Consider the following 27622-nt stretch of genomic DNA (forward strand, 5'->3'; position numbering starts at 1 on the left):
TGAAGAGAACCCTTCTATTGTCATAACAAATTGTCATCAAGTTTCATGTGATAAAGAGAACCCTTCTATTGTCATAACAAATTGTCATCAAGTTTCATGTGATGAAGAGAACCCTTCTATTGTCATAACAAATTGTCATCAAGTTTCATGTGATGAAGAGAACCCTTCTATTGTCATAACAAATTGTCATCAAGTTTCATGTGATAAAGAGAACCCTTCTATTGTCATAACAAATTGTCATCTAGTTTCATGTGATGAATCCTTCTATTGTCATAAAATCCTTTTATTGTCACAATGAAACCAACTCAACAAGTTTTTCTTCTGTCAATATAACGTTAACCAGTAATACAGAAGTTGTATCATTCACTGAACATATAACAAGGGAGCTATGTTTTTGGCACATGCAATTTTCAATGAAGACTTTTAGAAATAAATACATACATTAGTGTATGTGAAATGTTTCAGAAAAGACGGACAAAGACAGCATCTCAACTCAAACCTCAATCACTGAACTGTCTCCTGAACTTCTGCAATGGAATCTAATACTGAGTAATGCAATGACTCCAATCTTGACCACACTGTAAGATACAAGTCAGAGCCATCATCAAGGTTGTCTCCGATGTATGTCATGGTTGTATCGCACCAGAAGGACTTGTGCTATTTCATCGTGGACATCCACGGCTATGGCATCAAATCTACATCAGAACATTTCCAGATTAAGATTAGTTTCTATCTCAGCTTTCCCTGCCGTTAAGGAAATTTATACCATGATTAAAAAAAATATATATGCCATACTCTTCCTTTGCACACTCATCAAAATCAAGGCCAGGTTCATCTTTCTTCATCTACATTTATTTATAAATTCTTACCTAAGCATTGGTCTTCATCACAAATTATTTTAAAGGCTGTAACAAAGTGATCTAAATTATATGCCATAAAATCAGAACACAATTAGTGAAAAACATTATTTCCACTGTCTTATCTTATATTTTTTCTTCCATCCACTCTATTAATGGTCGAACTTGGAGATGAGAAACATTTACAAAATATGAATGGCCTGAGCAAAAACAACAATTTATTTCCAACTGTGCACAATATCAATTCCCAATGACACTGGACTTTTTATCAAAAACACTGTCTATTCTAACACCTTAACAAATCAAAAACTCATCCCATTGTTGGTTCACACAGAACACTCAACACCTTTAGCCAATAGGCTACAGACAGAAATAAGGACATAATTTGAGCCACATCCACCAATAGATGCACGTAAGTAGAGTCCTTAATGTTTAACGTAAACAAACACAGAGATATTTTTTCAGTTTGGCTGTAGGGTGGGGAATACAAATTGTTTTTCTTATGTGAATTTTGGAGAGAATGATTTTATATAACAAACTTCACACAGTCCACTTTTTCTTTTCTTTCAATACCAGCAACAAATCCATGCTGCTTCTCCCTGAGAGGGTATGCAAACCCACATCATTCAAAGAATAGTTATGCATACCATATATAATCGCAGTATATATGTCAGTTTTAGATAAATGGCTAACAGCTGAAGGGATAGCATAAATCCAGATAGAGTCCATGCAGGTAGCAAAAGCATTGTAAGTCCCCATGGTCTCTAGCACGGTGATCTACCTTCAGTTGCTGGCGATCTATAGCCTGTTTTTACATTGAATTGTTGTTTATAGTAATATATTTTTACAGTTATGTACTAGTTTTAAGAGAAATTCGGTGAAATCTAATGATCTTATAGTCTTTAATTGACAGGTATTTATTTATAAAGTTGGCCTTTATTAATAGATAACTTGTGTAGTCCCGATATGGCTGAAATAATGCTGATGTGATTTTAAATGTTAAATCACTCACTCATACATGCTGTTTCTAATTATAAACAGCAGCTTGATGCTGATTGTGTGTCCGAATCTCAGTTTGACCCAACCAAATGAAGATACTAGAATCTGTACTCTACTGGAGAAGTGTAATCCGATACATAGCAGATGCTTCATCGGCCGCTTCAAAATGGCATCGTGTATTCATCGTACAAATTAAGTAATCAGGGACTCTGTTGCATCTTGCTGAGGAAGCTGCCTGAGAAATATTGCCAGTGATGGTATTGCATCCATGGCTGACATAGCATTAGTATCTGGCTAGCTTCGTTCAGCAAGGATGAGTTATGTACAATTGGTGTAATTATTTGTGTGCTACAATGCAGGCCATGGGAGAAGTTTCAACAATTATCAGTTAAAATCATAACATTTTATACCACCTACCATATCGTTGATGATGGTAATCACTTGAAGATTCAAGAGAAATCAATGTTAATTTCACAGCTGACCACAAATCAAGCATTTTGGTAGCAACGTGGATTGATTATTTTCATATTGTGGCTGAATGTTGGAACTAACAATTGTGTCAGATGTACTGGACACGGAATATTGACTTGTCAGTAGGGCAAGTGGCATGGCGTTCTGATGAAGAATCAGATGTCCTAGTTGCTCTTGCCGAAGAGGGAGAGGAGGATGAGGAAGAGGTAGACGACGTCCAAGTAGAGTTGCAGAGCGCCATAGATGTACTCCTCTGGGGAAAGTTCGTGCTTCCTGCCGCCGACTATCATCTGGGTGTCGTAGATCAAAAACTGCAACATTCAGCACATTGGCAGGATGTGAGTGAGAGAGAGTGAGTGAGTGAGTGAGTGAGAGTGAGTGAGTGAGTGAGTGAGTGAGTGAGTGAGTGAGTGAGTGAGTGAGTGAGTGAGTGAGTGAGTGAGTGAGTGAGTGAGTGAGTGAGTGAGTGAGTGAGTGAGTGAGTGAGTGAGTGAGTGAGTGAGTGAGTGAGTGAGTGAGTCTGGGATGATCAGTTGTTCCAGCATGTACCCAAATAATATAAACTTTCAGGCTAGTTATTTGTGTGAGCCACATGTACTTGACAAGTTGAATGCACCTTGCCAGCCTCCCATCCCTTAAGATTTATTGATTTATTGATCTGGAATCGTTTACTGTCGTAAATGGTCAATAATATTCAGCAGATGTCTATATCCGACAGTGTAACGAATGATACTGAGCCTAAGCTTACTTAGACTGCATGTACATCATGTCACACAATGAGTCAGTGGACCCATGAAGATCCACGTTAGAATTGGTCTTCAATAACCCATGCTTGGTGACGAACAGGATCGGGTGGTCAGGCTCGCTGACTTGGTTGACACATGTCATCGTATCCCATTTTCCTAGATCGATGCTCATGCTGTTTATCTGACACAACTTCGGTCTAGGAAGTTGTCTATTTCTGATCAGACATTTGTCAATTTCGGTCAAACATCCCTTATGTCATGTGATAGGACCTGGCATAAAATTCATGAATATTTCCTTTAACCGCTCCCTGAAACATTCCATCAGTACTCACCAGGCCAAAGACAAGGGCTGCAAGAGCTCCATAGACACAGTCCAAGATCTAAAAAACCAAATCACTGAGTAAACTGATTCATATTAATCAATCACTGATACAGATCAAACACTATATAATCCTAAAAATAACGAATTTATGGGTACACTTACAGAATACCGGATACCTAATTATATACATTCTATTGTGCGCGTGAAGCTCCTATATATAGAAGAAACAGAGAGCGCAAGCCTGCGAGCGATCCAATAAAAATACGAATTTAAGGTAAAAAATAAGGTTAAAATCGAATTGCTCACCTTACTTCTGGTTTAGGAAACCTAAACTGGGGATTTTAACAGTGTTCACTGACGTAAACAGAGTAAAAAGTAATCGTGTGTTGAAATTTTATTCAAATGCATGCTGGGAAAAGGAACTCTACAGTGTGGGAACACTCTGATGGTAAGTGTTTTTTGATTGGTAAGGTAAGGTAGGTAGGGCTTTTAAATAAAGGGGGGTACCCCCTTTACCCCCATTATCTTACCTTTTTTTAGCTTTAATATTGTTTAATATTTAATATTTAATATTGAACGCTGCTTCAACACAGACTTCATTCATGGCGTGCCGTTGCTAAGGAAACAAAACGGAAGTGCGCAAAAATAAATGCGTAATCAAAATAAAAATGGCGGATAGGTATCCGGTATTCTGTAATCTTGCCAATTTATGACTCACTTTTATAATGTTTTGACCAATGAAAACATTACATGTATACATAAGCATGTGTCATCAAATACTGAATAAAGCTCATCTTCCTGACACAATGAGCTATCTATAGAAAGGAGTTTAACAAAATTTTGACAGAGACAAGCACGCATGCATGCATGGTGAGACACGCACACATTCACGGAGTCTGTCAGACCCTCACTGACAGTATTTGTAGAGATTTGGAAACCCAGATCAAGTAAACAGTTAAAGCATAAACTTATTAATATTCACAATTTCAAACTCCAAGTCGCAGGCCGTGTTTGCCGCCATACTTGTTCAAGAGGTAACAGGAGCGGATAACTCTAAATCAAAGTGAACGAATCTGGTCCTTCCTCTATTTTGCGATGCGCATTATCAACAGAAGTCAATTACTAATCTATCCATAGTTACACAGACTATCGATGCATCAATACTTTTTTCATTTCTTCCATCGATTAATTGCTCTGAGACTCAACAATTGCAATCCATCGATAGTTTGATGCATCGTTACAGCACTAGTTAAAATACAATAGTAAAACAACTCTGACTTACAAAAAAGAGAACTCTAAAACATTCCAGATTCGAAAAATCCTATGTAAATCCTTGTCTGAGACAGGAAGTATTGGGTAGGTGGCCTTATTTCAACGATGCAAGTTTTGCATTATGGCTGTCGTGTTTCTTTGTTTAAAGGTCACATTCAACGTAAAACACAACTTTGCAGATTCTGATACCTTTCGGTATGGACTTACAGCAACAAAGGATCAAAATGCAGTTCAGACAATTCACTAAATTCCCCCCAGCTGGGATGAAAAGTGGTTTCAACAGCCGTGCTGCACTGTGCTCATGGCGCATGCGCAGTGAAAATGTGTCTGCCTGCCTGTCTGCTAATGACAATATGCAATACACAACTTCGATCACTGACCACATGCAATTTGAACTTAACACCTATCAGGCTATACACCATAAACAAAACGCTTTGATTTATGGCCGAGTGCGGTCTCTGTCACATTATGTAATTACACAGACAGGCAGGTGTGATACTTGTACACATGACATGTTATGGCGTCTGTTGATTGCAAAATGTTATACACAAAAAATGAGCACGTATTTACAAAACCCAACATCTCTAGACACACACAAAGAGTGTATCGGCAAATGAACCAGCCAATGAAAGTCTTCGTTACACTTAAGTGCACACCCACCCGCTGTGACTGGGTTCGTTATCCCGGGTGCTTCGTTTCGAGGGAAGTAAACCCAAGTACAAAATATTGCACTTGTGATATGCAATTGTACACTTATAATTTTGTTTATTTGTTTTTTTTATAATCAACAATGTATATTATATGTCTGAATAAGTGATAATTGTGTTTTAATTATCTTTGTGCTTTTTTGTTGCATGTGACCTTTAAGCATGGTTATAATGGCTGTGGTGGTAGAAGATTTTCAACATACCCTGCTGTAGCCAACTGTGTAGAAGACGATGAGACACGACCAGCCGAAGAAAAACAACACCATCACCAGAACAAACAGCAGGCCGCTGCACATGGTGAAGTCAATCTGGACAACAGAATCACACAAACAGGGTCAGTAATGACAACAAACAGCAGGCTGCTGAACATGGTGAAGTCAATCTGGACAACAGAATCACACAAACAAGGTTAGTAATGACAACAAACAGCAGGCCGCTGCACATGGTGAAGTCAATCTGGACAACAGAATCACACAAACAAGGTTAGTAATGACAACAAACAGCAGGCTGCTGCACATGGTGAAGTCAATCTGGACAACAGAATCACACAAACAGGGTTAGTAATGACAACAAACAGCAGGCTGCTGCACATGGTGAAGTCAATCTGGACAACAGAATCACACAAACAGGGTTAGTAATGACAACAAACAGCAGGCCGCTGAACATGGTGAAGTCAATCTGGACAACAGAATCACACAAACAGGGTTAGTAATGACAACAAACAGCAGGCTGCTGCACATGGTGAAGTCAATCTGGACAACAGAATCACACAAACAGGGTTAGTAATGACAACAAACAGCAGGCTGCTGCACATGGTGAAGTCAATCTGGACAACAGAATCACACAAACAGGGTTAGTAATGACAACAAACAGCAGGCGCTGCACATGGTGAAGTCAATCTGGACAACAGAATCACACAAACAGGGTTAGTAATGACAACAAACAGCAGGCTGCTGCACATGGTGAAGTCAATCAATCTGGACAACAGAATCACAAAAACAGGGTTAGTAATGACAACAAACAGCAGGCTGCTGCACATGGTGAAGTCAATCTGGACAACAGAATCACACAAACAGGGTTAGTAATGACAACAAACAGCAGACTGCTGCACATGGTGAAGTCAATCTGGACAACAGAATCACACAAACAGGGTTAGTAATGACAACAAACAGCAGGCCGCTGCACATGGTGAAGTCAATCTGGACAACAGATTCACATAAACAGGGTCAGTAATGACAACAAACAGCAGGCCGCTGCACATGGTGAAGTCAATCTGGACAACAGAATCACACAAACAGGGTTAGTAATGACAACAAACAGCAGACTGCTGCACATGGTGAAGTCAATCTGGACAACAGAATCACACAAACAGGGTTAGTAATGGGTTAGTAATGACAACAAACAGCAGGCCGCTGCACATGGTGAAGTCAATCTGGACAACAGAATCACACAAACAGGGTTAGTAATGACAACAAACAGCAGGCCGCTGAACATGGTGAAGTCAATCTGGACAACAGAATCACACAAACAGGGTTAGTAATGACAACAAACAGCAGACTGCTGCACATGGTGAAGTCAATCTGGACAACAGAATCACACAAACAGGGTTAGTAATGACAACAAACAGCAGGCCGCTGCACATGGTGAAGTCAATCTGGACAACAGATTCACACAAACAGGGTTAGTAATGACAACAAACAGCAGGCCGCTGCACATGGTGAAGTCAATCTGGACAACAGAATCACACAAACAGGGTTAGTAATGACAACAAACAGCAGGCTGCTGCACATGGTGAAGTCAATCTGGACAACAGAATCACACAAACAGGGTTAGTAATGACAACAAACAGCAGGCCGCTGCACATGGTGAAGTCAATCTGGACAACAGAATCACACAATAAGTCATTTAACAAATAGCAAATAATCAGTGATGATTATTAAATAAAATTCAAAATCAGAAACAGATTCCTGTACTTAAAATGGTGAAACCAATCTTGACCAGTTTTTAATACATACAGCCATGCAGGTTTAAAAAATATAGGTTATTTTCACTGATACAAACTAGCGTAAAAGAGCAATAAATTATGGTGCATATTGCAGTACAAACATTATTATTGCAATAGCTCAGTCCCTTAGTACATATGTACATAGTGCATATAGGACGGACCCATGAAGATCCAGGTGAGAAATGGCCTTCAGCAAACCCATGACTAGCAGTATCAGTTGGTCAAGCTCACAAGTCATCATTTCCCAGTTGTGTAGATCAGTGTTCATGCATCCTCGATAATCTCCAGGGTATAATTTCCGATCACTCTCCACTATACCCTGGATGCATCTACGGCTTGGGCGATGATATTATTACCTCCGTTGGTTGGCTTTTTATCCAATCAAGTGTCTACGCTGGGAAGTTGAGCGTACCAATCACAATTCACTTTCGATTTTTAAGTTATCTAACCAATTAAACTTGGCAACACAATAATATATTGTTGCAGAGGTAAACTCTGAAAGAGGTAGACAGAGTTCTTGCATATCTTTTTTTAAAGATTTTAGACCTGTCAATTTGTCTGCATGGTTGCCCCCCAAATCTGAGTCGCACTGCGAACAAACTTCCGTGGCTGTGACCGCTGTCATTTTTCAATTTGGCGGCTTATGTGATTGGCTAATGTGAGAATGCGGAGCCAGCAAAGGGAGGTAATAAAATCATTGACTGGAGCCGTAGATGCATCCAGGGTATAGTGGAGATTTATTAGAACATATACCCTGGAGACTATCAAGGATGGTGTTCATGCTGTTGATCACTGGATTGTCTGGTCCAGACTCCACTCCATTATTTACAGACCGCCGCCATGTAGCTGTAATGCTGCTGAGAGCAAACGAAACCAAGAATGACGGTGATGTTAGATTGCGAATGCTGTTCAAATGGACTCACCTTTGTTTGTATGGCAAACAGCGAGATGGACAGACAGACAAGAGCTGTGATACCGATCATGATCAGGACAATGTTTGTGGTATAATAACTGAAACAAGGAAACCAATACCATTGATATCTCTCAATAGGAACTCAAGTACCAAGAGCATATCAGTGTGAGAGCTATTAGGACAGGAAGCATGTGATAATTATATCAACTGATTTCAATAACTCCATTTCAGAAAAGATGTTGAGACTCTCTCTCTCTCTCTCTCTCTTCCCCCCCCCCCTTGAAGTTAATGTTTGCACTGGCAGAGCCAAGGGGGGATTCAGAGGGTTCAAATTCCTGGATCCGCCTAGCTCTGCCTTCTAGCACTTCTGTAAAAACCAACAATAAAGAAATACTGGATCATAATGGATCATCAGGCTGAATCTGGATCAAGGACTAATGATCAGCAGATCCTGTATAAGAAAGGAATGCAACTCTGTACAGAGAATTAAACTGCTCCAACTCTGAACTATTGAACAAAGTCAGATAACAATTCTACTCACCACGATATTGTTGCCACCATGTAGGAGAAGGCCAATGTCTAAAACAGAAAACATTGACGTGAAAACATTATTACAAAGACATTACAATACTTTTACTTTTAACGTAATTTATATATTTTTCTAAATTTCAACTGTATATTTAATTTTTTACCATGTTTCATCAATTCTAATTGTAATTTTACTTCACATTGACAGGCAGTTCAGTCTAGAAATCAATCTAGTCAAAACCTGGAAGTATATAATCTGTGCCAAGTAACATAGTATACGAGAAAAATGTTCATAAGTCAAGAATCAAGACTACACGGAAAGCTACTCACAAATACAGCAAGACAGATGTAGTTTCCAGGAGTATCACGCCTATTAACAAAAACACATTTTAATGTTCCACCTCAAACCAGCACAGATAGGTATAGAAGCTCACCTTTTTCAGGGAAAAAACATTACACGAGAGACTTTGTCCAGTAAATAAATGCAAGCATTTATGAAAATCTCGTTCTCAGATATTTTTATATTTTTTTTAAAATAACATCATATTTTGTTGCACATAGCAGAAGAAAAACGACTATAAAAGCCATGCTGATATCTATGTTTCCAATCAAATTCATGTCAGTGAGTGAGTTTAGTTTTGCGCTGCTTTCAGCAATATTCCTGCTGTATCACGATGGGGATCACCACAAATGGGCTTCACACATTATACCCATGTGGGGAATCAAACCTGGGTCTTTGGCGTTACGAGCAAACGCTTTAACCACTGGGCTACCCAACCACTCCTCATGGCAAAGACCACTAGATCAATGTTTTTTCTAACTAATGGTGATGGGTGATGGGTGATGGCTGACTCAGTTACTGGACAAACTGCAGCTATCTTTAAAAATGTACTCAAGAATTTCTAAACGTCAAAAAGTGACTATGGCTGGACAACACAGTCATCACTGACATTTTCTAGAATGGGAAGACATTTTATCTGTATACAATGGCCAAATTATCCAAAACATCCCGTTTGGTTTGGATGAAAATCATTCGACTGATCTGGTCAGAGAATCATTGTGATTACCCACTTAAAGAAATTATGCCAGAGCACCTGCTAAAGTGTAACTATTGGCTGGGAGTTTTCTTTGCAAGTTAAGAATACTCTTAAAACAATTCTCAGAAGTCTTACAAATAAAGCCCCTGATACGCATTGATAAAAGCACTTACCTGACAGATGGAATGCAAATCAGTACAATGTATGTCACCAGAAATGTTCCGCTGTAAAGTAGGAAACAATGTCACATTAATGATAGGAGAAAGAGTTCTGAACCATAAACATGTAATAATTATGATGATGATGCTGTGGAGAATCATCATCATTATCATAATCATCATAATAATCATCACCATCATCATCATCACTTTCTTGAAACAATCAAGACAATTTGATTTTGGTTTAACTGGTGTTTATAACACAGCTGCCTAAAATGATCGTTATTCAGAAATTATTCATCATTATCGATATGAAAACTGTGTTATCAATAATATCATACATTAACTTTTCTGACAGAGAAAAGTTTTACTTGACTCACACAATATACAAAGTAAGGTCTTTATTTATGACATGCTCCTAAACTATGTTCCAGACACAGTTGTGTTAGTAATCCATGCATAAATATATCTCCACTCACCAGTGATGTGAAATATATTAATTTCTTACAATGTTTTGGAGCATTTTTAGCTCAAAATTATTTCTCCGATATTTAGCAATAATCGATTGATATTTAGTAACGGTTATCAATCTCTGTGATCTATATTGATAGGCAACCCTAGTATATAATATTAATGATGAGACAAATAGGTTGGATAGAAAAGAAGATCAAATGGGGCTGCATTGACCTTAACACGTTGACTGCCACCACGAATATACTTGTAGTATCAATGTCTCACCCAATTTGCCACTATGAGTTATCTCTTAGCTATATTGGTGGTATTTTAAACAAGTTTCACATGTTGGCAAAACAGGCACAGAAGCAATCTTCTCCTGGTAACAAAGAACACCAGGAGCCGTTTGTTTCTTGAGCCTATTTTGCCAACATGTGAAACTTGTTTTAAAATACCACTGATGTAGCTACGAGATAACTCGTAGTGGCAAATGTGGCCAGAATTGATACTACGAGTATACTTGTGATAGGCATTCAGTGTGTTAAACTGGTAAAAATAAATCACTGAGCAACCAAAAGAATTCCTAAGCACTGTTCAGACAAAACCAACACACACTGCTGTAAATATGATGCCGCATACAGCTATCAATTTAGTTCATACAGCTCTATTATCATTAACAAAATATCAATCGATTATTTGTAACTATTGGGGAAGTAACTTTGAATGCGAAAAAAGTAATAACAATGAGTCATCATCATATTTCATGTGACATGTGACTCAAGACAAATTACGCATGGATTCCTAATGCAAACAGTGTATAGAACCTTTAACACTTAGAAGCGGAATGCAAATAAACACATAACTTTATAAATTGAGCGCGAAAATCATAACTTTATTTCATCACAATAGTTCATGTAAGACATTATCAGTGACACAATTTCCATACAGATAAGGCCAGACCAATTTTATTTCTTGTTTTACGGATTTTTGTCCTCAGAAAACCTAAAAACAGGAGGGAAAACAAATAATAATAAAAATCACCTGTCAAAGTAATATTCCTGCTAAATACTCAAGTATTTTACTTTTGGCAATTTATGAAGTGCATATGGGGCAAAAAACAATCTAAAAAATTGTTTTCTTGTAAGTGTACAATTTTGACCAATAAAAACATTAGGATTTTATTTTTTGAGCGGGGAAAACTAAAAAAAAATTCTTATTCTTGAAAAAATACAACACGGCTGATCCCTAAAACAAGAAATAAAATTGGTCTGGCCTAATTGTTAATAATTCTTCCCATTGACAATATTTCTGATGATACCCTGGATTACCACACGGTGCTCTAAACATGGTTCCACCCAGCTGAATGAGTGAGTGAGTTGGGTTTTACACCACTTTTAGCAATATTCCAGCAATATCACGGTGGGGACACCAGAAATAGGCTTCACACAATGTACCCATGTGGAGAATTGAACCCGGTTTTTGGCGTGACCAGCCACGGGGTACCCCACCACTCCCACACCAGTTGAGCAGGCTAGAGGCTTCACACTCCCCCTGTAATGTTGATACTCTAGCGTAATAAGACATTGTTTTGTCGATTTGTCAAGAAGTGAGTGAGTATATTTTTATGCCGCTTTCAGCAATATTCCAGCAATATCACAGCAGGGGACACTAAAAATGGGCTTGACACTTTGTATCCATGTGGGGAATCAAAACCAGAGGCTTCATCATGACAAGCGAACACCTTAACCACCAGGCCAACCCACTGAAGAACAAAGAGTTATTGTGATTAAGAGTGAGTGAGTTTAGTTTTACGCCACACTCAGCAATATTCCAGCTATATGGCGGTGATCTGTAAATAATCGAGTATGGACCAGACAATCCAGTGGTCAAAAACAATGGCATTGATATAAGCAATTGTGATACCATGACATGTGTCAACCAAGTCAGCGAGCCTGACCACCCGATCCCATTAATCGCCTCTTACGACAAGCACAGGTTACTGAAGATCAATTCTAACCCGGATCTTCACGGGTCAAGACAAATGAGAGTGACTTACTAGGACACATAGTAAAACCAGAAGCCATCAGTCTGCACCCAGTCTCTGATCTGATCCCTGAAAGATGGAACACAGAAATTGTCAAGGCTTAACAAAGGTCAGTACACTATTCATTTCAGTACTCCTACATATCAAACAATCCCTATCATTAATTACTTTTCACATTCATACTCCAACTACATAATGTGTGTATTCATGTAGCACCGACTTCAATACACAAGGTTTATACTTGATCCACTAACATTATTACCCTAGGCAATGGATCACACTGCACTTCTTTGATTGGCATTCTAGAAGTTGGGTAGATGAAGAATGAGGACTTGCTTGACAACGACCTTAGAATCTTATCAACATCGCCTATGCAGAATAAAGAAGTTGTATATCCATAAAAATAGCCCTCATTCTTGATCACACAGCACTTGATATCCATTCTCACTGAAAGAATACAAACCAAGCTGACTGTGACAGTCAGCGAGCCTGACCACCCAATCCCCTTAGTGGCCTATGCCCTTTGAGTGGGCAAGTGAGTTTAGTTTTATGCCGCACTCATAAAAGTATCATATGACTTAACTAACACACTGTGGTGAAGTTCATTGAATAAACAACACTACATGAGTGAGTGAGTTTAGTTTTATGCCGCACTCAGCAATAGTCCAGCTATAAGGCGGAGGTCTGAAAAGAATCAAGTCTGGACCAGACAATCCAGTGACCAACAGCATGAGCATTGATATGCGCAGTTGGGAGCCGATGACATGTGTCAACCAAGTCAGCGAGCCTGACCATCCGATCCCGTTAGTCACCTCTTACGACAAGCATGGGTTACTGAAGACCAATATTCTAACCCGGACCTTCATGGGTCCCCACACAACATACTCACGCAAATATGAAGAGGCAGATGAAGGCCAGGGTGACCAGCAACTGTGCCATCAGGATAAGATACACCTGAAATACACGCCATCATATGGGTCATGTCATTCTGAAGATGATACAGTCCACGAACTTGTGGTTAGACAATATAACTGTGCATCATAGAATCACGATTTCCTACTTCCCAATACAACTGTCAATCACATTGTCAAATTAAGTAAATAATACTAGTAAAATCTAGATATTTTTTATATACGTAGAGAAACAAATAAAAGAACACAGAAAATTCAAAGTGTTCTTTTATTATTTTTCAGTTTTCATCACCACAGCGCTATTCAAAGCTTGTGATGAAAACTAGAAAATAATAAAGGAACACTTGAATTCTCCTGTGATCCTTTACTTGTTTCTCTACGTATATTTGTATACTTATCCTGCATTACTCCTTAATGCATTTACTTCTTTCCTTTGACAAGACGAAGCTGTGTGATGGAAACGTTGAAGAGAAGTTTTTCCAACTAAGCGAGCCGCCATATTGCAATCGCACTGCACCCACGTGACCCGGAAAGTGCTGACGTCATGTATCTTCACATTACTGCTGAATCGTAACATCTGAAGAAACATCGTGGTGAGGTAGCGCTGCGATGGGCAGGCGACGAGACTGAGTAATGCAGGCTAAGTATACAAATATAAAAAATATCTAGATTTTACTATATTTTTTTACCTTATCCTGCATTAGTGTTACGACTAAATTCTCCCTTGGATGTCTTGGAGACAGGAATGAGCAGCTGTTTTCTTGAACCACGATGAGCCCTTGACCGACGGGAAAAACACTGAAGTGTGCGGACCGGGCATAAATGAAGTTCTACGTCATCTTCAGACCCCCACAATCGAAGACAGAGTTGGAATAGTGAAAGACCTATCGGGCTGTCCTGGGAGTTGATTTTTTGCTATGAAGTCCCAGCACAGTAACAGGTGGACGGCCCTGTGTTGGGTACGTTCAAAACGAAACCATGTGACATCGAGTGCATGCAGCTTGCTCATCCTAGCTGCCGTGGCCAATGCAAGCAGAAAAGCTGTTTTCTTGGTGAGGTTGTGAAAAGATATGGTGTGAAGTGGTTCGAGCGGCGCCTCCTGCAAAAGCCAAAGCACCACTTTCAGGTCCCAAGCAGGCGGTCTGAACTTGGCCTTCTGGTCCTCTAATTGGAAGGAGCGCCGCAGCAAAGCTTGCAATTCCAGAATCTTGGTCATCTTCTGTCCTCTGGAACAGCTAACACCGAGTTCAGAGGAACCAAATACGTGGTAATGGTACTACTCCTGAGGTGTCTGTGATTACGCAGAAACAGAAGAAATTCAGCCAAGAATTCAAGGTTATGGGGTAACAGGATCCTGGTGTTTGTCCTTGCAAAACCTCTCAAAGGATCTCCATTTGTCGACATATAAACCTCAAGTAGAGGGTGTCTGTGCTTTAGTTATTGCCCTAACTGCTCTAGCTGTATAACCTGTGGCGTTTAAAGCCCTTTGTAAATGTACCAGGCGTGCAGATGAAACTGATCTGGAGCCGGGTGTGGAAGTCTGCTGTGTGGGTGTATCAGTAGATTGGGGCCACTCTGGTAGCTTTAGAGGGTCGTTGGTAACAAACGAACAAACTCTTCGTCGGCCACCAAGGCACCATAATAATCAGAGAGAGAGGTGGTGAGTCGCTCTGACCTTTTCAAGGACCTTGGGAAGAAGTACCGGTGGTGGAAAAACGTACGCACTTAGGCTTTCCCAACGGACGCTGAGAGCGTCTACCACCCATGCTTGTGGATCCGGAACTGGAGATATGTAGGTTCGGATCTAGAAGTTCTGGCTGGTGGTAAACAAGTGTTGGGATGGCCGAAAAGGCGACATACGAATGCCTCCGGGTGTAGCTTTAAGTCCATGGGCGCTGTCTTGTCCGGTCTGGAAAGGTCGTCCGCTAGAATGTTTCTGCAGCCCGGAATACGCTGGACGATGAATTGCAAGTCCAAGCGATCGACAAGATGAAAAAAAACGAAAAGTCTTACGCAGCAGGGAGGGAGAATGAGTTGCAAAGACACCTTGGTGTTGTCTGTCGATATGATGAGGTCGGCATGCTGAAGTCCTGACTGCCATCCGAGACATGGCCAGAATGACTGCCTCCAGCTCCAGATTGTTGATATGCCAACTGTGTTGGTCAGTGGACCACCGCCCTGAGATGACCTTGCCCTCGAGATGGGCACCCCAGCCTTGGAGAGATGCATCTACGAAGAGGCATACAGAGAGGGTGTTACTTCGGTAAAGGAGACACCTCCTAAGACATTCGACTCTATCGTCCACCATCGTGGGTACATCTTGAGGTGAGACGGTAGAGTGATGGAGACCGACCAATCCTGACGCCTGATGAATGGGGCTAGGAAAAGTTAGATCAGGCACAGTTGAAGGTGTCCACTGGCTGTCAGACCCTGTGCTGATGTTAGTAAACCCGGAAGTCCTTGCCACTGGCGAAGTGTATGGGATTGATGGAGCGCTGGATGAAGATGCCGCAGAATCTTGAGCTAGCGGTCTCTCTCCGAACGGATAAGAGGTCCAGATGGGTCTGAAACAATCCCCCCTATGAGCATGCAAGAGGGAGTCAGCTCCGAATTCTGCTCGTTGACAATCCATCCCAGCTGATAAAGGAGGTGTCTGGTGAAATCCCTGTGTAGGACAATCGTCGATGTACGACTCGAATTGAAAGTTCCTAAGGTGTAAAATTAGCCACGGGGCTGAAGAAATTCCAAATGGGAGTACCGCCCACTGGCAATGGACACCATTGAAAATAAACCTGAGGAAACGCCTGTAGCTGGGGTGGGTTGGTACATGCAAATACATGTCCTGTGGGTCGAGACTGATAAGGTAATTGTGGGCGCTGATTCTGGTCCTGAGCAGTCTCAACGTTGTCATTTGAAAGGAGGTTCCAGATAACGTTAGTTGAACCGAGATAGATTGTGGATTATTCAGAACTTGTCGGAGTCCTTTTTGGGAACCAGAAACACTGGTGAATAAAATCCTGGTGTCAATGTCAGCCCCTGAACTATCTCTATGGCTTTCTTGTGTAACAATATGTTTATATTGTCCAATAAGATGTAATGTTTGTTGGGGGGTAGACATCCGTTCAGGGTGATATTGTTAACGGTGGACTGTCTAACAGTGAAAGTCGATAGCCCCGACGGAGGATGTTGGTGACGAACAGGTCCCCTAGAAAGCACCAGTTTTTCCAATATCAGCCCAGTCTCCCACCTACTAGGGTGTCTGTGATTGGAACGGGTGGGGGTGGCAGTTCCCAGTCGTTGTGGTCCAGCACTTCATTGCTTGCCCCTCTTGGACCTCCCCCTGCCAGAACTCCTGTCTCAAGGGGGCTGGTAATTCCCAGATTGTCTCCCTCTCTCATGGCCTCTACCCCAAAAGGGCTGGCTGGTCTGGGGCTTGAGAGAGTTACACCAGGGTTGATAGTTTCCTGCCCTTGGAATTTTTTGCACCGAATTCTTAGAAACTTGTTCCAGGGCCTTGAGGGCTGTCTCATCACGGGCATAAGCAGAAACACGGGAGTGTGTGTTGGAAACTTCACCATTGAAAAGGGAGGAAGCAGACCAAGGCTGACATAGCAGACGTTAAATTCCAAGTCCCTTTCTGAGAGAGCCAAATACCCCAGGCGTCGTGTCGATGTGATTTCAACTAATGCCGCCTACAGATGATTACTCATATGCTCAATCTGCCTCTGTTGGAAAGTCATCACAGTGTGGAGATGGTCTATACGATTCAGATTGCTTTCAGACAAGTCCTGACTAATTGCCCTCGAAGAGGAAGCCAACACTGACAAAGGTTTGAGGGAGCGTCAAACTTCCGTCTCACTAAAGGCTAAACGAGTGTCTGGCATACAAAGCGTTGTACAGTGTAAGTCCTCATCAAGTGCGTGAGGTAAATCCGCTACCTCAAGAGCATGGATAGGAAAATCATCCTTCCGAAAACGTGGCGCCTTAATAGATGGAGTAAGGGATAGCCTGGCAAAATCCTCATCAAGATGTCAATCCCCCGGACACGGGGAGGGAGCCACAGAGGATAGTCAAACCTGCCATCCAATCCAGGACTTGGCAGAGTCCTCATAAATCGGGACAAAGGCGCCCCCAGATGAATCAGAATGGTAGTTATAAGGCCTCCGGACTGGAGAACGACTCCTCGACCTGCATCTCTGTTTAGTGGATTTCCTGCTCGATCGAGAACCGGCTCCTGGTGAAGCCGAATCACGATATGAAGTAGCCCAAGAGGTAGAGGCACTACCCGTAACGCCAAAGGCGCCACACATGTCGGATCGGTAACGGGAGTTACAAGTGGCGCCATCCTCTGTTGAAACATAAACTGTAGAAAGGACTGTATCCAACCTTGATCCATGTAGGGCACCTGAGGCGTGAACTGGTCGACAGGTAAACTAGGATGCACCAAAGGTCCTGGTGCTGTCATCACTAAAGACACTAAAGGCGCCGGGAAACGTAGATGGTGTCGGAGAAACAAGTGCTGACGCCACTGAAGACGAAGTCGCTGAAGCGGTGGGAAGTGTCGACAAAACACTAAAAGACGTTGTTGTAAATAAACCAGATATCGCCATAGTCGGCAGGGGCGACGTCGCCTCCAAACATGCATCTCCATAGATGCATTTTGCGTGAGGCACTTCCTGGAAACCCTCAGGTATTTATAGAAAGCTGTGGGAGAAAGTCTGAGACCATGTCAGCACTTGGATGTCATGGAACACTGCCGAGTATAGTTTAGACACCTCGGATGGGGGGCCCTGCTTGACTTGCTGCCATTGCAGACAATATACAACGTGGCATATCTGCAATTTAAGCAGAAGCCCAAGTGTGTACAAAATAAACACACACCAATAAATTGACAAACATTATGTCCATCCTACCAATATATGGTTAAGGGGAAAATCTATATGCTTGTAACAACATACCAAATAAATTACAATTGTATTTTGTAACTAAAATTGTAGTATATAAACTGAACATTGGTCAAGTAGCATAAAAGAAATTACCAAAGAATAATACATGAATTACAGAGCGTAAACCGAGGCCGTGTTCACGCCAACTGAATTCAACATGGCTAAGTGGAACAAGCACGCATGATATTACCGTGAATAAAATAATTATCATGCAGACCAGGTTAATACACAATTACACTTCTCTTTAGCTAAATAGTAATATGTGAAATCACAAACCGGTTCAGAAGAATCTATCCAAAGAAACACATGAAAGAAACAGAAACACAAAATAAACGTGTATAGTCGCAAACTTTAATCCATGAAAAATCGCATGGCCTGTCAGGCTGGTGACAAGCAGTAATGAGAAGATACGTGACATCAGCACTTGGGTGCAGTGCAATGGCAGCTTGCTTAGTTGGAACAACTTCTCTTCAACGTTTCCATCGCACATCTTCGTCTTGTCAAAAGAAAGCAGTAAATGCATCAAGGTGTAATGCAGGATAAGGTATAAAAAAATAATAATAATTTTTCCACCCAAAAGTGAGTGAGTGATTTGGGTTTGACGCTGCTTTTAGCAATATTCTAGCAATATCGTGATGGGGGACACCAGAAATGGGCTTCACACATTCAACCCATGTGGAAATCAAACCCGGACTTCGGCATGATGGGCGACCGCTTTAACCACTAGGCTACCACACCACCCCTCCACCTAACAAAGACTAATTAGAAGTAATAACTTAAATATTTCCATTTATTCTGACATTCAGTTGACATTGACACGCACTGGAGTGCATAATAAAAAAAAATGGCAGCGTGTAATAGTACAGAGTTACTTCGGGGGCGGTGGGGTAGCCTAGTGGTTAAAGCGTTGGCTCGTCACGCCGAGGATCCGGGTTCGATTCCCCACATGGGCACAATGTGTTAAGCCCATTTCTGGTGTACCCCGCCGTGATATTGCTGGAATATTGCTAAAAGCGGCGTAAAACTAAACTCAGTCAGTCAGTCAGAGTTACTTCCCTTCTTGTTCTTCAGCTAGGACTATCAATTTCATTGTCTGAATCAGTAAGTGACTAGACAGTAAAAAAAATGACACGTTTTAGTTGGTCACCTTGTCCTATGGAAGCAAGGTGGTCACTCGTTTGAAGCCCATTTCTGGTGTGCTCTGCCATGATTTTGTGTAAGACCGGTGTAAGACCAACCTCACTCTCTCAGTTCCCCATTTTAGCCATGCCAACTTACACTCGTCAGCAGGTTCACAAACTACATGATCTAGACTAGCAGTTGTTGGTCTTCCCTTTTTGTGGAAGCCACATTGGCTGAGTGGGTTAGATCACTGTCTTTGTGTGCTGGCCATTTGGTGCCATAGTTTGAGATCTGTTCGAATCCTGGATGGGACTCAACCCCAGAAAGGTACTAGAAATTATACAAAGAAAGTGTACATTCCAATACAACATAAGTTAACCTCTTCCTCAATCATACCTTCTTGATAAAAGATCTTCCGAACAGCTTTATCTGAAAAGCCTGCCATAACTGTATCACTGAAAGTGTTATCTTCTTCAGGTTTGGGCTCCATTTGGAGGCGGCGGTCTCACAAAGGCTGGCTGGGGTGGTGGCGGGTAAGGTACGATGCGGAGGCATTTGGTCCCTGGCTGTAGGCGGTGTTATACTGGCCTTGACCCATCTCAACCGGAGCAAATCCAATACCTGTCACAGAAAGGTGGAAAAAATATTGTCACAATATTGGGTTCATGTCACAAAATTGAATTGCTAGATACCCTGCTGTAGGGCTGCGCAATATAACCAGTTTACCGGTATTTACCGGTTTAGACATGAAAACGATACGTATTGCGATACGCTGATCAAAAACCGGTATTTGACATGCATTCGGGAATCGTCATAAAACTCGGAAATCTTCGGATATTTCCTTGTTTCATTTGTGCCAGATGTTGTTCACATTTTTATTTTATCATGATTAAAAGTTGTTATTAAAGCTTAATCAAGCATAGTGACTTTGTTGTGTTTTTGCTCTATAAATCAAGCAGTAACTCGATTATAAGTAGTTTTTTTGTTTAAAAATACTTCATGCAATATATTGCAATACATATCGCAATACATGCTTTCGCATCACAATATATCGCAATATCAATATTCTCTGCAATACCCACCCCTACCCTGCTGTGTGTTAGCAAAAACCGTGTGTTGCAATATGATGCTAAACAGGAATAGTTCACAGTGAAAATTATACTAAATTAACTAAATATCGACTTACCTTGCAGCTAACTAAACATGAAATCCAAGAAGAAGCTGTTTATCTAGTAAATGTAAATGGATAATTCTCTCAACAATTTCTAGTTTTTGTATACTCTTGCAGTTTAATAGATGTCATTTGAAGAGAGCTATCCATTAAAAACCTTGGTCATGGGCACCTAAGACTAGCATGAAAACTTTGTACTTGCAAAGTACTTGCTGTTGTACTTATGCTTATCAACCACTGAACAACCGTATCAACAGGGAATATGTATGGGGATACCTAACGCGATAAGATTGGGGGAATAAGTGTCTGAATATGATTCTCACTGACTGTACTACATGCTGTAGTAAACGATACTTGCAGACATTTTGTTGTCATGGATACAGGGGAGATAACAATGTGAAATCACTACTGCATTACTATCATTTTGTCAATCAATGATTGAGTTTCTGAGTAGATTTTAGGTTCAAAGAAACAAATAATAAATTAAAATCTTATTTTCTTATATTGAAAAGTGTATCCCAACACGAGCTGAATTCGACGTTCTGGTGATTTCGACGATTGCATTGCTCGCGCTATATCGGGTGAGTACGTGTGCAATCGGAGTGCACAAACAGTTTCACTGGTAGGGCGGGTGCCCAGTCGCTGTCGTGAGAAGTTTTATTGACAATGGAAATCGGGAAGTAAAGTTATATAAAAAGCAAACAAACATCAATATTATTTACCCGAGATCGTTAATACCACTTCAGATGCAAAATCAGTTGCCTTTATAACAAAAAATAGCAAGCAAAAATTCAGTAAGATCAGTCGTCTGCTGGTGACAGGCAATATATAAATAGGAAGCCACATGATCCTATACAAAATTCCCGGATGTTATGAGCGGCCACTGTTTCGCCGATACAATGTCATCAACGCTATTTTTGTAGGAAACACTTGATATTTTTGTGTGATATAGATGAATATATCCTTTATCACTCAAGATTAGTAAAATAAAAACTTTAAATGATATTACAGATAAAAATTACGTTTTTGTCTTACACCATGCAGTCAGAAAGATATCAGACCCTTGAAGATCCGGGTTAAAATTGATCTTCAGTAACCCATGCTTGATGTAAGAAGTGACTAACATAATCGGATGGTCAGGCTCGCTGACTTGGTTGACACATGTCATTGTATCCCAATTGTGTAGATCGATGCTCATGCTGTTGATAACTGGATTGTCTGGTCAAGACTTGATTATTTACAGAACTGCTGCAATATAGCTGGAATATTGCTGAATGCAGCGTAAAAATAACCTCACTCACCCACTCACTCTCCCTAAAGATATCAACCAAGTTACAGATGCTCTTCTCAAAATCTTTGCTAAAAGGATGAATGATTGCATTTAGCCATTCTTGAAAATGTGCGTCAACAAGATGAAACATGCAGGTAATGAAACTTAATTCATCCACATATATTTATCCATATTTCTTAGGAATCTAATGATGTTACTATCTTTATGAAAACACTCAATAAATCATACAGACAAAAGCTCACCTGTGTTTGGATGTTCACTGTAGCCATAGTTGGCTTGGTCATAACTAGGTGGCGCTTGTGTGGGATGCTTGCTCATCTTCGCTGAAACATAAGGAGGGTAGTCGTGAACCACAATATAAGCATCATTTTATAAGGTCAAACAGTGACTCAAATTTAAAGGTTTCGGTGTCCTTTTAGTACAAGAAAAATAACAACCCCCAAATCTTATGACTGTTCATACTGGTATCATGAAAAGGACTGCAAGCATATTTCTTTTTTCTCAGAGTCAGTTCACTTGTACTTCCACAGCCTGTCTTTTGCTATAATTAAGGCATGCTAAATATCTAATCAAGGGACAAGAGAGTTTTGCAATAAACACCGAAAACATACCAACATTAACAACATGATAATTCGTTTTCATTATAGGCCCAATGAACTCTTATCATGAAAAGACAGTCAAAACCAATATTGTTTTTAAGTAGACAAAAAGGCTGTAAATCCCAACATTATATTTCAGCAATTCAACTACATGTGCAGTTAGTCAAGCCATTATCCTGTGATCTCCAAGCTGATCGATGCTAAGTCAATAACAATCCTTAGTAAACAAGGCTCTGATGTTGACAAAGCTCTACAGGTGTAGGTTCACAGACTGTGGATTAGTGCTGGACATGACCCACTGAACCTCACAACAGGAAACACAACACAGTTATTCTGGCCCACAGGATGCAGTAATGTTACAACTTACAGCAGGAAAATGTCATCCTTACACAAATCCTATGTAACATGAGAGAGTGTGAGTTTAGTTTTATGCCACTTTTAGCAATATTCCAGCAATATCACCGCGGGAGACACCAGAAATGGGCTTCAGACAATGTGCCCATGTGTGGAATAGAACCCGTGTGACGAGCAATCACTTGAACCACTCGGCCACCCCGACGCCTTAATTTTGCAGCATTATAACCTAGACCTCCACAGTATTCCTGGTATACCAGCATACCTTAATGTGCTTCTTAAACAATATGATTGCAACATTTTTTCTGAGTCCCAGTACATTGGGTACAACAATACATGGAGCTTTGTGACTATCTCTATGGTTCAAACTAAAACCTACACAGACTTTCAGTCAAGACTGAGGTTTCCCGTAATTGGCAAAATGGCATACTTTACATACTATAAATTGTATAAAACACAAACTAGAGTCCCTAGCTGTCCAACGTAATTTTGAGATTGATGTTATCAGAGCCATTTTTTAGAGCTTTAGTATGTAGAAAATAGAATCTGTATGCACAATCAGTTTCACTCACAGTCAAACATTTTAGTTTACAATATATCACAATAGGCATTGTAATACAAGTACCTGAAACATAATATATTGCAGTACAACCGATTTGCTAATACCCAGACCTATTATATACCAACAAAGGGTCAACCACTAGACTATAATCTTTCATTTAAGACATTCTTCAAACCTGTTCAATCTCAAAGATCAAGGGATAGGGCGTTCATGTTCACAAACCGGTTTAAATTATACTTCCTGGTAGGGTACATGTTTACATGTATAATGTCTATAAGGCAGACAAAGTAGCTCAAGAATAAAATATTTCTCGTCACATTCTAAAATAAATACAGTATTAATGAAGACAGAAATAACAAACTGTTTTGGGGTACCTGCCACTTGGTGTATATTTGAGTCAAAGTAAAAATGCATGCAACAAACTTCGATCGAATTTAAAATGAACCAAACATAGTGGTCGGTTTGAGTCCATTATAACCGCGGTTAACTGCACAGGAAGTCATAATATTGACAACATTCGAAACAAAGCGTGTAAAGCAGTTATAGTTCTGTCGAATTAAAGTCAGCCAATACTAAGCAGGGCTTGATTTAAGAGATGTTAACCTACTTGCACCAGGTGCAACCTGAGATAAAAACCTAGTTGCACCAGCCAAATTCCAGTTGCACTGTTTTTATGGTAATATGTAATGAATGGAATATGCCATTGAATTATTTAGATGTTTTATTCAGAAGTTTACCCACTCAACAATTGACCTGCACCTGGTGCAAGTTAGACTTATAACTACGTTGCACTTTGTAATATTGGCTAGCATCAGTGCAAGTAACAAAGCACTAAATCGAGCCCTGCTAAGGGTATGTGGTGTTATCGTGAACTGGTTTATTGAAGTTCATTCTTTCCACGATCACAACAAAAAAATTAATGCCCGCTACATGGGGTGATTTAAAATAGCGATTTTTATCACGTTTAATGTTATACACTTGACAAACACATTCGAACTGTTACCATAATCATTAAAGGCAAGCCCGCGAAGGTGAATTCTCTGTTAGTGTCCTACTGTGCTTGTACATTCCTACACTTCTGCCAACAACATCCGGGTCTCAAAGATGGAGGCATGGGTTGCCATTACCACCAGAATCTAATTTTGCTGTGAACTTATTTTGTGAACTTTAATCCATGCAATAATATTTCTGACTGCTTCTGAATACAAAATTTGGAATTATGCAATATATAATGAGACGTACTGCAATACAGCCTTGTGTATCGCAATACATTGTGACACACCTTGAACCTCCAGTTAACATTCCTATCTGATATCCATGATTGATTATACTGTGCATCATATCCCTAAAGACAAATGTACCTTGACTCATCAGCCACCACAGCTTTGATTCAGAGGCAACATCATATTATCCATCTCTCTTATCGATATCTTATCACAAAATTGGTCACATGACCCTGTAATCAACAACAAAATATGTTCATTTTTCTAACCAGTGTCATACAGGGATTTACCTTGAGTCCTATATTTGAAGGTCCCTGGGACTCATACTCTTAATTTTCAGGGGTCCTGGGCTACAAAATGGGGGTCCCAGACACTTAAATATTATTATTAATACTATTTTGTATTGTTGTTGTAATTCAGTTACTGTTATTGTATTGTGTATCATGATCATCACATTGTTTCGGTAATTAAATTGCAAATGATACCATAACCAGGCTAGTATTGTTACTTGATCTAAATTTTTACAAAAAGTATTTGGACTTTTTCTGAGTCCCAGTCGATGCACTAATACATTTCGTTGCATCTTAAATGTAAACTTTGCATAACACCAAAATGTCTTTTCCTGACAGGGTTAACCTCTTTGGTCATGCGGACAAGGCGTCCGACTTCGGATCAGAAGGTCCGTGGTTCGAATCCCAGCACGGGACTCGGAAATTTTATGGCCGCTACAACTGGATGTTCACTAGGGCTGTGTATTGGGAAATAAATTGTATTGCAATGTTTTGCGATTCAGGTACCTGTATTGTGATACGTATTAGGTGTTTGACAATAAATGGCACTAATTGTGCTTGTCAATCCAATTTTCTACATTATAAGTCCCTGGAAATATATGTTATGGTTCTGATAACAGCAATCTCAAACTTAGGTTGTATAGACAGGGATTCTATTTTCATTTTTATGAAGTCATAGCTTCACAAAGACCAATGCAATGATTTTTAAAAGTCAACAATCTTTCAAAGAAAATGTTTACCTCAACAAGGCCTTGAATGGGTTGCTGAAATGACTATGGCCCTCCCTTAGAATTCAGCACTACAAAGACACTAACACTGCAATACCTATATTTATACCAATGATATGTCGCAACAAGTAACTGCGACAAGAGACAGTGTTGCCCTTGCGTCACAGGGGTGCATTAGCTCCTCTCAATGATCAATCCTCTCTACATTCAGCGTCAGTTACTACCAGTTACGCACCTGGGGAGATCCAGCGTAGGATAGGTCTTCAGCTACCCACATATTTCGTAACAGGCTTGATGATTGATGGATGCCCTGTTATGACATATGCGTCACCTTATCACAAATGTGTCGATATCAATAGCTATATTTTGTCTGAGATTGCAGTATAGAGGACATATTGCTGGATACAGCATTAAACAACCAACACCCAGCTTCGGACCTTATGTCTCCTAACAAACAATAATCAGTCTGTTGTTTGCATTCACAAAGTTAACACATAAATTGACAGAAGCATCCTCATATAATTATTAACCAGGGATTTACAGGATGCGAATTCCTGCGTCCTATATGCATAAAACTTGACAATGGACACAAGGCAATGTATTAGCGCATCCACTGGGATGCAGAAAAAGTCCAAATACTTTTTGTAAAAATTTCGATCAAGTAACAATAAGTTATCACGGAATCTGCTACTAGCTGGGTTATAGTATCATTTGCAATTTAATTGCTGTAACAATGTGACAATCATGATACACAATACAATAACAGTAACTGAATTACAACAACAATACAACATAGTATAATAATAATATTTAAGTGTCTGGGACCCCCATTTTGTAAAAAATTAAGAGTATGTGTCCCAGGGACCCTCCAATACAGGGCTCAAGGTAAATCCTTGATTAACCCATGAATAATACCATTTTGTCCTGATATAAACGTAGCAGAGACCATATAATAATATAATAATCTATTATATGGTCTCTGCTCACAGGGTGCCGTTTTACACAGCATTGAACAACCGTAGTGCTATGACTGTCATACAAACAAAATATTAGTTTTACATAAAATAGCTCAAATGATCTCTGGACTTGCCAGATATGCCCAAAGCTGTATACGAGTTTTAACGATTTGATAAAACAGGTTGCATTCATGATTGCAGAACAAGAAGCGTATCTTGAACATTCTCTGACAGCTTGATGGCGGACGTCGGGGACAAGACAAGATAAGACAGAAAAGAATACCACACAGTCGACAGGTCCTAAATACCATCAGCCATTGTAAAAGTCCTCTCTCGCCTTACCTGTGTTGTGTTACAGTATCCGAAATCTAGTCGCAAAGGCGATCTTTCGGCAGAAACCAAAGCAACGCCCGTTGCCTATTACGCAAAGTAGTAAATACGGAAGTGCGTAGTGTTGAGAATTGACCAATCAAATCCATCCTTACTTTCGCAATCATTTCTTCGCCTCACAACAGCAGTACTAAGAATGTTGAGTACAGCGTAGACTAGATCTAACACTCTGTCTCTAAATATATATAATTTTGATAGTGATATCATTTAAATTGAAAAGGACCTCCAGTGATATGTAGGATTCAGAACATTATGAAATCTAGTCTTGCTTAGTTTAGAGCTTTAACATATATAGCTTTGCAGGGAGGGCTTAATACTATGCGGTTCAGGGACTGTCAGACAAAGTACAGGCGGTTTCGCGAAGGTTTTACAAGCTGGAATGTGTTTTCTGTCAATTGCGTGTCCTAATATTACATTTATTATATTTTAATGATTTCTGTATACTTAATCCAAAGCGAAACAATGTCAGCGTTATCAATAATAACGATTATGTTAGTGATGACTGAAACAGTAATGAGTGAGTGAGTTAAAATTTAACGTCACCTCGTCAATATTTCAGCCATATAG

At 40.1% G+C, this 27622-nt stretch overlaps 1 protein-coding gene across 2 annotated transcripts; it reads right to left on the bottom strand.

Moving 5' to 3' along the window:
* Positions 1 to 141: 141 nt before the first annotated feature.
* Positions 142 to 27109, bottom strand: LOC124259625 (protein lifeguard 2-like). Of its 2 annotated transcripts, XM_046693796.1 has the most exons (12): positions 27008 to 27109; positions 22196 to 22276; positions 19888 to 20112; positions 13402 to 13466; positions 12525 to 12581; positions 10031 to 10081; positions 9151 to 9190; positions 8834 to 8871; positions 8303 to 8390; positions 5578 to 5682; positions 3406 to 3453; positions 142 to 2638 (listed from the first exon to the last, which is right to left on the bottom strand). In XM_046693796.1, exons 2-12 carry the CDS (start codon positions 22235 to 22237, stop codon positions 2492 to 2494), a joined length of 906 nt encoding a protein of 301 aa, XP_046549752.1. In that variant the 5' UTR covers positions 22238 to 22276; positions 27008 to 27109; the 3' UTR covers positions 142 to 2491. The 2 variants fall into 2 exon arrangements, with proteins under 2 accessions (XP_046549752.1, XP_046549753.1); XM_046693797.1 differs by lacking the exons at positions 142 to 2638; positions 3406 to 3453; positions 5578 to 5682 and adding an exon at positions 7101 to 7250.
* Between the last annotated feature and the right edge of the window lie 513 nt (positions 27110 to 27622).

This window comes from Haliotis rubra, unplaced genomic scaffold, assembly GCF_003918875.1.
Source record: "Haliotis rubra isolate DU_JTF1 unplaced genomic scaffold, ASM391887v1 Scf73, whole genome shotgun sequence".
Lineage (NCBI taxonomy): Eukaryota > Metazoa > Mollusca > Gastropoda > Lepetellida > Haliotidae > Haliotis > Haliotis rubra.